Here is a 13,592-nt window from a genome sequence, read left to right as displayed (position 1 = left end):
GTGCCCTGGAAGCTCTTTCTTGCAAAGCAGGCAAAGGCCCAGCGCAGAGGCAGCCCTGTCAAGCAGATTTCGAACTCTCCTCAGCCTTTAGCCAGGAGTTCACACGGACACCACAGCCCCAGGCAGGCCCTTTCATTTAGACCGCTGGTTTCAACTACTTCGGGACCATTAATAAGTCCTTTCTCAGTGGGCAAATGTACCCAGAAATAGCTAAATGACAACCAGAAACTATTTGTGATCTGGAAAAAATATATTATTGCTACCTAAATTAGCTTTAAAAATTAACCTCCCAAATGGCATTGTATCCTATGCATTCATTAGTGTCTAAACTAGTCATTAACATGTTCCAAAACAATGTTACAACGCTATAAATAGAAGGCTTCAGAAGTGTTAGCTGTTGAGAATGAGTCAGCACACCAGATCTATCCAGTTTATAACACAGTGTGCATTGCCACAGAAAAAGGATGCTGTGGGCCAGCAGGATGGCTCAGTGAGTAAGGGCGCTTGTCACCAAACTTGGCCATCTGAATTTGACGTTTGGTCCCCAAGACCCACATGGTAGAAGAAGAGATTCCCACAACTGGTCCTAGTATCTCCAGCATGAGATAATACACACACACACACACACACACACACGAGCTACAGTTATTATTGTTCTTTTGGATGTAAGGAAAATGAAGTGGCATCGTTTTCCAGCATCAGGAAGCTGGGGGAATTAGAATAAGACTCAAGTCTAAATTACTGCTGTCAGGTGTTTCAGCCATGAGAAGAGCTTCTTCCAAGACACAGATGACGTTACAAGCCACCAAAGGAGCTTCCCCGCAGTTTTAAGGAAATTAGGCCTTGCCAGCACTAGTCATCTATAGTAACTTTGTATCTAGAAGCTCTTTGCATCCTCAGAATATAGAATAGTAAGCATTTCATAATTGTTTGTGAATGGATGGGTGGATGAACTAAAGACATAAGGATTGGAAAAGATGAAAAAAATACATCCAAATATACACCAAAGAATAATACCAAAGAGTCTATAAAAAAAAAAAAACTATAGCAAGGTCATGGATGTAAAATCAATAATTAAAAATCAACTGCATCTCTAATGCAGATGTGTATAAATATAGAGGAGAGCCAGCTAACATATTTTTTCATAAACCTGGCCACTGAGAGGGCCTGGAAGCAAGGCCCACTGGTAGCGACAAGGGACGAAGACCCCTTGGTTTCCAGATGTCATACTCAATAAAACCAGGCTCCTTGAAGAATTAACTCCAGGGCTGGCAGAGAAAATAAAAATTACCCTACCTGAAGAATGTTGTGATACCAAAAACTAATAAAGCCTTTAAAAATGCCAGGAGTTGTTAAAAACAATGAAGTGGGGAACCCCAGGATCTGTTCCCCAACCCCACTGAATTAACAAACGGAACACAATCCTGAAGTCAGCTTTCTCCCACTCATATCTGTTCAAAACCCTACAACAACCTATACATAAATGGAATTTAAAGAGAAGTTATTTACACGATCCTGCCTAAAGAATTGCAATAGATACATTTTATAGAATTTAAACTATGCGTCACTAAAGCTGTGGGGAAGGACTCGAGTTTCAAAACCCGGAAAAAGATGAAGAAATGACATGGTTTTCATCTGTGGAGTAAGAAGATGCAGCGGGAGAGCCGACTCCATGAACACCACTGTACGAGGGGCTGGAATGAGCAGCATCTTGGGCCTCTCCTCCTCTGCCTGCAGGTTTCTTTCTCTCAGATGAACTGATCCCCACTCTCAATGGCAACAGGAATTCAGAGCACAAAGAGTCTGCTTATTCAAGGATCAGACACCTGTAGCTTCGGCAGCCCCAGAGGAGCATTAGCCCCATGGGATTTGCTTAAGAGCAAGCTGAAGTGGCTGCTGTGTGGTGTCTGGTGTGTGGAACGTGCTTCTTCACTGGTAGGTCAAGTCGACTCACCAAAAACACTCTGTGTGTCCTCTCCATGTGTGCTTTATACACGGCCTTTCATTGCCAACCTTGGTTGAGATCCACAAGCACGGACAAATATTAGAAATATTCCTTTTAAATAAAGAGGGGCTGGAGAGATGGTTCTGCAGTTAAGAGAGCTGGCTGCTCTTCCAGAAGACTGGGGTTCAATTCCTAGGATCCCCATGGTGGCTCATAACCATCTGTAACTCCAGGTCCAGGGAATCATACACCCTCTTTTGACTTCTGTGGATACCAGGCACACGCATGGTGCATGTATATACGTACATACATACATACAAAACACTCATATAAAGCCAGGCGGTGGTGGCACACGCCTTTAATCCCAGCACTTGGGAGGTAGAGCCAGGCCGATCTCTGAATTCAAGGCTAGCCTGGGCTACAGAGCAAGATCCAGGACAGGCACCAAAACAACACAGAAAAACCCTGTCTCAGAGGAAAAAAAAAAAAAACACTCATACACTCATATAAAATAAATAAAGGTATTAGTCGCCCCTAAGTGTATAGGACATTTGTCTGAATTCTCAAAATAACTTTTACCATTAATAATTGTTACAGTATGTCAATGAACACAGTAACTCTCTTCAATCTCCCAGCCCTCACTCAAGGATCTTACATGAATGAAAGGAAAGGCCCTGTTAACAAACGATTCTCTTTCACATAGTTCTATAAACAGAGCTTTGGTGTGACTCAGTTTCCTGTTTATGATCACTGGTCCCAAGTTACACAAGCACACAGCTGAAACATTGTGGCTTATAGGAAGTAGCGAACACTCTCATACTGGTCCGTGTGTGTGCGTGTGTGTGTGTGTGTGTGTGTGTGTGTGTGTGTGTGTGTGCGCGCGCGCGCGCGCATCGGTGTCATCCGAGCCAAACACACGCTCTTTACAGAAACCACAGTGGCGTGCAGGGATGAACGGACGGTGGGTGGGCTTGTCACCATACAAATTCAAGATCTCTACCGGCAAACATGTGCATTTAACCCCTGATAACTGTAGTGTTTACGCCAAGCTAGTCCAAGCTTTTGGGTTATATTTTCCTTTTGTTATTTTTAATTATGTGGAGAGTGTGTGCCTGAATGTGGTTATATGCACATGCCTGCAGCCAGTGGCATCATTCGCCTGGAGCTGGAGTTACAAACATTTGTGAGCCACCTAATGTTGTTGCTGGGAACTGAACCCAGGTCCTCCGCAAGAACATCAAGTGCATTAACCACTGAGCTATCTCTGCCCCTGAACTTGATGCTATACTTTCAACATAGCAGTCCGTCCGTTTCTGTGGTACCATTGCTTTAGTCCAGTGTCCTAATATGTAACATCTCCAGTTCCACAGGCAAGAGGACATTCTAACCAGTCCTGGGATGTGGCATCCTCTTTGTTCCTCCTTCACATCGACCCACCAGGTTAACTGCTTTACAGCCTTTAACCCCTGCCCGTCCACCACCCCGTACCGATCTTCTCTAAACTCCTGCTGCGTTGCAGGCTACGTGAGAAAGCTGAGGACAGGGACAGGACCCTGGGATCACAGAAGTCTCTCAAAACAAAGACTCAAAAATCTGAGTAATAGTGACAATACAAAACCTTCTTAAAGGGATCTTTAGGACAAAACTCAGACTTATAAATCACCCTGCCTGCTGACACAAGCTTCCATTAAAATACGGGCATTGCTGTTATAGATGCACCACCAAAAATAAACCACTACCCTGGAACCAGTCTATTTTAAGAAATGACCTTTATTCATTTTGTAACTTTAATTTTTCTAGATCCTTTTGGCATGAGATTCTAACTCCTGGCTGGTCTCACAGATCTATTTTTAGAAAGTTCGAGGAAACAGAACTGCTTTAGTTAACTCCTCCGATGCCGATCACTAGCCGTACATAAGGGGATCGAAGTCCAGCCTCACTCAGATACAAACGAGGGATGAGCCACACTCTGCGTCCTCCTCTGCCTGTGCCCAAGCACCTCTCATGTCTCTGAAAGACAAATGCGTTCAAGCTCCTGCCCACCCTGGCCACAGCGGCCGGTAGGCCAGCCTCCAGAGCTCAGCTTTTCCCTCCTTCCCCAAACATGCTTCTTGCCAGCAGCTAGTCCATTTTCTCAAGGCCCTCAACTGTTGGAACAGAAAGCAACCTTGGTTCATTCTCCCTTTTGGAGGAAAGTATCTCCAGACAGAAGAGTTACACACTTCCGCCCTGACCCAGAGACACAGTCTGCTGAGTGGACCTGAGACACCACTTCCCACTCTGTCGGGGAGAGGCACCCCTGCCCACGGCCTGTCCTACAGACCCAACAAAAGCTGGAAAGGTGACATCAGGGCCAACCCACCAATCAGTAAAACTGCGACTTGGGGAGCATGAGGTGGCACTCAGTTGGCAAACCTGGGGAAACCACAGATATGGATCTCCATGAGGCCTTTCCTCACTTCACACCTGTTCTACCCGTACCTGGGACAACTCTTGCCAACACTGGCTGAGGTAAGTAACCCAGGGCACCCTGAATTAAACAACCAAGCTACAGCTGATAGTTAAATGGAAAAAAAACCCCTCAGCTTTGCTAATATTTAATATACAGATTGTCATAGGGGCCTTCACCTAGTCTCCAAGTCAGGTGATCACTTGAGTGTCTGAGAGAGGAGGTAGGCCACCAGCCTAGCATGTGACCATGACTCATGGTCAAATAAAATATGGATTCTCTTGCCTTAAACAGCAGAACAATGTAGTGGGTAGCCATTCCAGCTTTGATCTGGAAGTTCCAACCCCCATTGAGGCTTCGGTAACTGTCACGCCTACAAGGCGGGGCCAAGAGAGGACCCTGAAGACCTGAGATCTGGATATGCTGCCTCTCTTGGTTCCTGGACCCTGGACGCTGGAGGTAGACTGAGCAGAGTTCTCCAGAGAACACCGCTGGACTGCGCTGCGTCTTTCCCAGACCCTGCAACCTACCTATCCCTTTACTTGTAAGTTACACCACTAAATGAACCTCCCTTTTAACTACGTGGAGTGGCCTTAATAATTTCACCAATAGAACAAATACAACCCGAATTGAAATGAGAAGTGAGCGTGAAATTCTTTTGAGTGTGCAGCGCTTATTTGTCATCTCGTGCTGAAGTATTTAAAATGACTCGCAAAGGCGGGGAGAGAAAACCGCAGGTTTGAGGCCGGCGGCAACTCCCGATTCTCACGGGTTCGGAAACAGGCAGGAAACTGCTTCTGGGCAGAACCTGAGACTAAAAGGAGGCACTGAGGTTTAAACAGAGGGCCCTGTTGAGAGACCAGAGACTGGTTGTCAGAGGGTGAGAAGGGACACAACCGTGCACAGACCAGATGGCCCGGCTGCTGGGGGGGGGGGGGGGAGGGGACCGTACGATGGCAAGGCAGCCTGAGAACCAGTGCAGAAATGAACCAGAAAGGAAAGTCTGGTCACAGCTGATTTGGAAACTGCCCAGCACTGCCCCTGGAGAATCCCTCTGCTCTTCTCAGTTTCTCGATGTAAAAGCAGAATGCTGTGACTGGGAGCTGCTACTCTGGGACATGTTAGTTCCTGTGGTGGTTAGAGCTAAGTGTCAACTCCACGCAATCTAGAATCACCTGGAACTGTCCAGACCAAGCTGGCCTGTGGGCGTGTCTGTGATGGGTATCTCGACTATGGTAACTGAGGTGGGAAAACCAAGCCGACTGTGGGCAACGCCATCCCCTAGGGTCCATCCTGGACTGTGTAAGAGTGAGGAAAGTGAGCTGAGTGGTAAGCGCACATGAATTCACCCTTTCTCTGCCCTTGACTGTGGAATGTGACTAGCTGCTTCAGATTCCTGTCTTGACTTCCCCACAACTGTGAACTGTAACACAAATTAGGAGAAAATGAAATAGCGTAAAAACAACAAAGTGACAGAAGATAGCACACACACTTCCACGCTAACTCTGATTGGAAATGACCTTAACTGCCAGGCGGTGGTGGCGCACACCTTTAATCCTAGCACTCAGGAGGCAGAGGCAGGTGGATCTTTGTGAGTTCAAGGCCAGACTGGTCTACAGAGTGAGTTCCAGGGCAGCCAGGGATACACAGAGAAACACCATATTAAACAAAACAAAACAAAGAATAATCACTGCTGACCATACAATATCTAAAGAAGAACTGACATTATAATCTTCACTCTACTCCATAGAGAAGGAGTTTTTCTAATGTCAGCCATAAAGCCATTGTAATGGGTAGCTGTTCTCGCCATGCCCTGAAGTACCAGCCCAGTGAGGCAGCAGGTAACTGTTGCACCTGCCTATGACCTTGGAGTACACGCCCCTGGGGTGTGGCCGCCCGTAAGATCTGGGATGCACTCAGGCTCACTTTGCTACTCGTTTTGGATGCTGGGACGGACCAGGGCATATCTCACCAGAGAACAGCGTTGGATCATGCCTCATCCTTCCAGGATCCTGCAACAAATTCCTTTATTCTGTCTTGTGAGTTAACCCCCAAATAAATTCCTTTGCTCATTAAGCAGACTCCATGGATTGCTAGTGATAAAATCCCATTAAGCCACTATTACCCAGATACCTAAGTCAAATAAGGATAACAATTGGTAAAAGACCAATGATCTTGGTGAACATTAATGCAAAAAAAAGAAAAAAATGTTCAACAAAATATTTGCAGACTAAATTCCACAAACACTAAAAAGATCAAGCACCATGAAAATGTTAGTTGCATTCAAGGAATGCAAGGATGATTCAACAAATGCAAGCTGGTCAATATGACTGCCCCAAATAGAATCAATAACAACCTCACACGATCACCTCAACAGATGCATGAGGTCATTTGACAAAGATCAACATCGCCTCATGATAACTGGTCAGAAGAAACTACATATAGAAGCACTGTGACTCAACATAATAAATGCTATAGATCGTTCACTTCGGGTAACATCATACCGAAGGGGAAAAACTCAAATCATTTTCTCTAGAATTAGGAAGAAGCTAAGAATGCCTACTGCTGTTGTTTTTATTCAACACAGTACTTAAATTTTAGCTACAGCAGGAAGACAAATAACTAAGTAAATAAGGTATCCAGATGGAAGAAGAAGATGTCAAATTATCCCTATTTGCAAATGATATATGATCCTATACTTAGAAGGCCCTAAAGATCTACCAACAACTTTCTAGACCTGACAAACAGGTTTAGCAAAGTAACAGTATAAAAAAAATCAACACAAAACTCAGTAGCTTTTTCTATACCAATAATGATTCTGCTGAGAAAGCAATTAGGAAAATAATCTCATTCATAAAGGTCTAAAAAAGTCCTGGGGATAAACCTAACCAAAGAGGTGAGAGGCTGTTACAGTGAAAACTATACAACACTGAACAAAGAACCTGAAGAAGACCCCCAAAGATGTGCGGTTTTGCATTCAATGCAATGGCGGCCCCGCAAGCCACTGCTGTCTTAACCGACAGTTGCAGCTCCCCAGCTACCAGCAGCTGTTAGCAGCACTGGCCCAGCCAGGCCGAGTCCAGGTCCCTCAGGCACCAGCCCTATCACGGCCACTAAAGGAAACTTCATCGAATCTCTGTCCTTCTATAGAACTCGGGATTCAAAGGTTGAGGTGGGATTCTGCTAGTCCAGAGAGGCTGGATAGCAAGGAGCTCATGTCTCCTGGGAAAAAAAGGGGGGTTGTCCTTTTCTGTTCAGCCCCCACTAAAGAACCCTCGAATTTAGTTCCTCCCTACTACTTCCTGTGAGCTAGTTGCTGATGCAGCCTCCTGACCCAGGTTAATTTTATTTAATCAAACAAATGTAACACATCTTTGAATTGTTAACAAAAGCAGCAGAAACAAATGTAACACGCCTTTACACAGTTAAAATAGTATTCCACAACAAAGACAGAAAGAACTCCTGTGCTAATGAGTAAGCAGAATAAATACATTTAAGATGTAGGCTAAGTGGGGGGGGGGGCAGAGGCAGGCAGATCTCTGTGAGTTCGAGGCCAGCCTGGTCTCCAAAGCGAGTGTTCCAGGAAAGGCACAAAGCTACACAGAGAAACCCTGTCTCAGAAAACAAAAACAAAAACAAAGATGTCTATGTTACCAAAAGCCATCTACTGATTCAGTGTGTGTGATCCCTATCAAAATCCCAGTGGCTTTTTCACAGAACTAATTGAACACACAGATACACCCTGAGCAGCCGTAGCAATCCTAATCAAACAGAGCGATGCTGGAGACGTCACAGTACCTTACTTCAAGTCATACTGCAGAGCTACGGTAACTAAAACCTCATGGGATTGTCACAAAACCGGAAACAGACTACAGGAATAGAGAACCCCCCAAACACACCCATGCAGCTGCACCCAACTGATTTTCAACACAAATACCAAAAACATATGTTGGAGAAACTAGCGCTAGCCACTTTAACAAATTGTGCTGGGAAAGCTGGACGGTGGCATGTAGACCACTAGAGTAGATTCCTGCCTGTCACCCAGATGAAAATCAAAACAAGGTGATTCAAGACCTTAGTGTGAAATGGGAAACAGGGGGACCCATCAAGCTACAGGGACACACCATGACATTCTAAACGTCATTCACGGGACTCCAAGGGTCCAGACAATAATAGCAAGACATGATGATGGGAGTGTATACCATTAAAAAAGTTTCTACACATCACAGGAAACAACTAACAGAGTGAAGGGACATACAGAATGGGAGGAAATCTTCACCAGCGACTCAACTAGTAGAGGACTAATATTCAGGATATACAAAGAATCCAAAAAACCAATCCCCGGAACAATAGACAAACTGATGTGATACTTTCCAAAAGAAATAGCAAACAGCGGTAAATACATGAAGAAGTGTTTGACATCTTTAGTCTGGAAATGCAAATCAAAACTACACTGAAAGTGCATCTCATCCCAGTCAACATGGTACCATGAAGAGAACAAGATGTGCTCATGAAATTCATAGAAAGAAGTCCTTACACAGTGCTGGTGGGGATATACATTAGTGCAACCACTATGGCAATCGGAATGGAGGTTCCTTAAAGCATGAATAAATAAAACTACTATATAGTGCAATTACACTGTAAGTCCTGGGGCGTACCCAAAGGAGTCAAAGCTAGCTTACAATAGAAATACCTGCATGTCTGTGTTGATTTTCACACTGCCTACAACAGCCAGGATGTGGAATAGCCTAGCTGTCCATCAACAGATGACTGGATGAAGAAAGTGTGGTGAATAAACACAGCAGAGCAGTGGTTCTTAACCTGTGGGTCTGGACCCTTCAGTTCAAACAATCCTTTCACAGGGGTGGCCTAAAACCACCGGGAAACACAGATATTTGCATTATGATTTATAACAGTACCAAAATTACAGTTATGAAGTGGCAAAGAAAATAATTTTATGGGTGGAGGTTATAAACAAAATGAACCAGACTGAGAAAGAAAATGTCCTGCTTCTCCCTCTTGTGCAGAATGTAAATTTTAAGGAAAGTAGAAGCTGAAGTGTTAGGAAAGGGGGTGGGAGGAGGGAGAGAAGGGAAGGGAGATGGTGGTCGATGCATGGATGTGATTGCAAGTGTGAAAATTGAAACCCATTGTCTTGTATAATTAATATACAACAATAAAACACTTTTTAAAGAAAGAATTACATGGATTTTCCCCCAAACATTGCAAATTTGCTGACTGTCTGGGATGACAATTGGCTGCCAGCAGGAATCTGTTGGACAATGACCTGATATTTGCAGACTAATAAAGACAGACCCTCTGTTTTAGCCAAAAGTGTGTGGAAAGTAAACACATTTCTAAGAAAATACGTGCCTCATGGAGGAAAAAGCATTCTGAAAGGCAGGTGTTTGGGAATGTGTGCCTGCCTTCTTGTGGCAAAGCCAGAAATTCATTAACTTTAAAAGTTTCATATTTTCATTTATTTAAACGGGGAAATAAAATTTTCTGATGTATTTTTTTCCCAAAAGAAAACTATCAGTGCTTTTTGAACGGGTTGTCTGAAACATTAAAGCACATGATTTTCCTTAGCAGAGAATGATGAATTTAGCATGAAATGAGAGCAATGACTCACCAAGTTTCTGCGGGGAAAAAAAACCCGAGTGAATTCTGCGTAAGTACGCACAGCATGAAACCTGTCACCCAGCGCAACTTGGTGGCTCCTCTGTCTGTCACCATCCAAAATGTTTTGAAGTGAAAAGCATGTTCTTTTGGTCTGTACTACAGTACTATAATTCAGTGCTTCCAAACACAACAGTAACTGACCCAGGACACTGTTCAAATAGCCTACACTACAAAGAAAGGAAGAAAGAATCCAAAGTCGGAAGGAAAAGGAAAACAGAGATAAAAGAGAGGACAGTGAGTGGACAACAAAAGTGACATGGCCCTGACCTTCACCCCACCCCCAACGCTGTGCATTCTTGAGCAAGGGCAGGTCACCGCCTCATGCCATTTGCCACTCTGACTTCTCAGTCTGTGTTCTAAGTATGCTAGAAAAGAGCATGTCAGGGACGCACTTGAAGAGGCTAATGAGCTCCTCATGTATCCTGAAACTAGTTCCAGCATCATAAAAATTTTAATGATTTTTTTTTTCCCACACAGGGTCCTACTATATAGCTCAGGCTGGTCTTGTACTTGTCATATAGGCTGAGTCAACCTCAAATTCTCAGTCCTCCTGCCCCAGGCTCTCCAGTGTTGAAATTAGAGGTATGCACCACCATGCCTTGCAGCGGAGAATGCTGTTTTGGTTTTCTGTTTGTTTTTAGTACTGGGATCAAACCTGGGGCCTCCTACATGCTAAACAAGAACTCTACCACTGGGCTATGTCCTCAGCATGCGCCTCCATCCTTTCAGGGATCATTCAGATGTGCGACCTGTGAGACCAACTTGGAACCGTTGGGCGACAAGTGACAAACTAAATGTGTCACAGTTACATTTGTAGACATGTCTAATGAGCCACAATAACAAATAATTAAAGCAAAAACAATTGGCATCTGTTGGAGAAAATTAAAAGTATCTTCATCATCATTATCTTCTATTCCCCTTTTTGCATATTTACACTATATATATACATATATACAATGCTCACATGCATTAATTTATACACAAATTCGCATCTACCACATGGCTCGTTCAACTACCTATCATTTATGGTGATACCAGTCAAGACTGCCCAACACACTAACCCAGACACTCTAAGCTCCAGAATTACTCCCTCTTCAGGCCACACTTCCTCTCCTCAGCAGCACTCCAGGAGCAAAGATTTGGACTTAGGGCTGGATTCAAGCACTCACACCCACCCTAGGGTAAAATGCTGTTTCTTAGCTTCCTCCTTTGAGCACCTTCCAGCCCAAGATGAGGCCTGGGTGGAGGGCCTGGCACATCACCAGATGCGATTAAGCCGCACCGACCGCAGGCACACTCATCTCCACCAGGTGCTTGCCAGAGTGTGGCGTCTGCTTCTGCCCACTGAAGGTCTCCTTGGCCCCTGGGACTGCGGGTTGGCGCATCAGATGAAATGAATCTTTGCCGACAGTGAAGTAGTACTACGGATATAACCTGAAATGCTACCCAAGTCTCCTAGGCATAAGGGTGCAAAACCTGAAAGTTTGGCAGACAGCCGCCTCTGAAGCCCAGGTCAGTCCCGGGCTGGCCGGGCGCCATCTGGGTGATGGACATTTGCTACGAAGCCTCGAGCTTCCTCCTCTACAAGCTGGAACCTGACCACAGCTTTCACTCACTCTGGCTTTGCCCACCCCACCTAGGATGGCATGCGGCCAGGGCGGCGCTCCCACTGGCTTGTACCAAGAGCACTGCGCCCAGGTCATCCCCAGCCAGTCTGGCCTTGGGACAGCCCGGTCCCCTGCACTTGTGGTCATTCGCTCCAGTGAGGAAAAGAAGACCCATCCTTTGGCCACGGTGACAGGCCCATGTAGAAAGCCAGTCACAACTCTCGACCCAATCGTCTCTACCGGTGGGGACCGTACCTGGATGGTGTGGCCGCTGCCCTGTGCGGTGGGGCCGCCCACTAGTTTGCAGTAAAGCTCGGGCCGGGGCCTTGCGACCTCCGGACCCCGCTCTCCGCAGGTAGCGGTGGCCCAGATCCTTGCCGCCTGGGCCAGGTTGAAGTAAGGCGGGTGCAGGCTGAGCGCGGCCGCCCGAGGGTCCTGAGCCACCATGCTCCAGCAAGGCGACATCAGCAGCAGCAGCAGCAATAGCGTGAGCAGCGGCGGTGAGGATCGCGGTGCCCACCCTGGAGCCACCGCCATCCCGTGGCGCTGGGTCTCCTGCCTGTGCGTGGCGTGGCACCGAGGAGCAGGCGGCTGCCACTCCCCGCGCTCCTGGGCAGCCCCGGGAAGTGGGCGGCGCCCCGGGCCGCGCCCCTAGGTCCACGCGCTGAGCCCGCCTAGGTTGCGGAACCTACAGCTACTTCTGGCACCAGAGCCATCAAGAACCAGCAGGAGTGGACTCTGTGGGCTGCAACCCCCCTCCCCCGCCTCCCCAAAGCCCGGAGCACCAGCGAGGGTCCTCCGACTGTCCTAACAGCCTGGTCAGAGAATCAAAGCGGTCTTCTTTCCAAATATCCAGGGTCTCCAGCTTCTGGGAGGCTTGCAGGAAACCGCCTCTGCCTGAAGAACTTTGTCAAAGACGTTCCGCGTTCCCAGGCGAGGGATTAAAGGCTCTCCCCGAATTAGCAGTGGTGGAAAACACACATCTAAACCACAAACCAGTGGTGCACGCTGTGGTTAGCCGACCTGGAAAGGTCCCTCGGGGAATCCTTTAGATGTCCAGGTGCTACTCCCTCACGGCTGAAGCTTGGTCACCCTCCAACAAGGAGTCCACAATAGGCCCTCTAAGCTAATAGAGGAGGTGCCATTGCTGTGGAAACCAGCATGCTAAGGGCTTTGAGAGTCCCAGACAAACAGGACTAAAGCTTTGAAGACTAGGGACGGGGGGAAAGAGGCAAGATGTGAAAACACTGCTCCGCCAGGATACAGAGTTGGGGACACAATGGCACAGGAGAGGTGCTGTGGTCTGAATATCCGTGCCCCTCCCCCACAAATTCCTAGGCTGAAACCCTGCAGTTCCGCTTGTACAGGTTTATATCCAGGAACACTCAAGTAAATACATCGTGGGATTGGTACTGGTGAACGGGATCAGTGTCCTTACAAATGAGCCTCAAGCTAGACATGGTGGCCCACACCTGCAATCCAACACTAAGGAAGGCTGAGGCAGGTGGATCGAGTGTTGAAAGTCAGCCTGAGCAACATAGCAAAACCCCATCACAAAACAAACAAACAAACGAATGAAAAATAAGAGACCAGAGTGTGCAGGCCAGCACTTGCAGTGTGCTGCATGAGAGCACAGTAAAAAGATTGTTGTGTAGAAACCAGGACGCAATCCCAACCACCACAAGACGTCTGTTCGTGACGTCACGGTCTAGGGCGACTTTGTAAAGCTTTTACTCTGCTGTAAAAGCTCGAGTGGACTGAGATGAAGGATTGAGCCAGTGGTATATTTATAAACTGCTGGGGTAGTTATGCGACCTACTCAATCTTCTGTTTGTTCTTCGTGAACATGGAGGGAACAGAATTCATGAGCCTACCTATAGAAAGGAGAAGCCGTGAGAACGGACTGAAA

The 13,592-nt window shown here is 46.4% G+C and overlaps 1 protein-coding gene across 1 annotated transcript in view; it reads right to left on the bottom strand.

Annotated features, from left to right (window-relative positions):
- The window catches only part of Lama3 (laminin subunit alpha 3), a 234,597-nt gene extending 222,316 nt beyond the window's left edge, over positions 1 to 12,281 (bottom strand). Inside the window, exon 1 of the mRNA XM_076554744.1 lies at positions 11,939 to 12,281. Within this exon, the coding sequence (XP_076410859.1) occupies positions 11,939 to 12,220 (282 nt within the window). The 5' untranslated portion in view covers positions 12,221 to 12,281. The remainder of the gene's footprint in view (positions 1 to 11,938) is intronic.
- Positions 12,282 to 13,592: the final 1,311 nt, after the last annotated feature.

This window comes from Peromyscus maniculatus, chromosome 19 (genome assembly GCF_049852395.1).
Source record: "Peromyscus maniculatus bairdii isolate BWxNUB_F1_BW_parent chromosome 19, HU_Pman_BW_mat_3.1, whole genome shotgun sequence".
Lineage (NCBI taxonomy): Eukaryota > Metazoa > Chordata > Mammalia > Rodentia > Cricetidae > Peromyscus > Peromyscus maniculatus.
The sequence above is the reverse complement of the archived record's forward strand: the minus strand, read 5'-3'. Positions and strand labels throughout refer to the sequence as shown.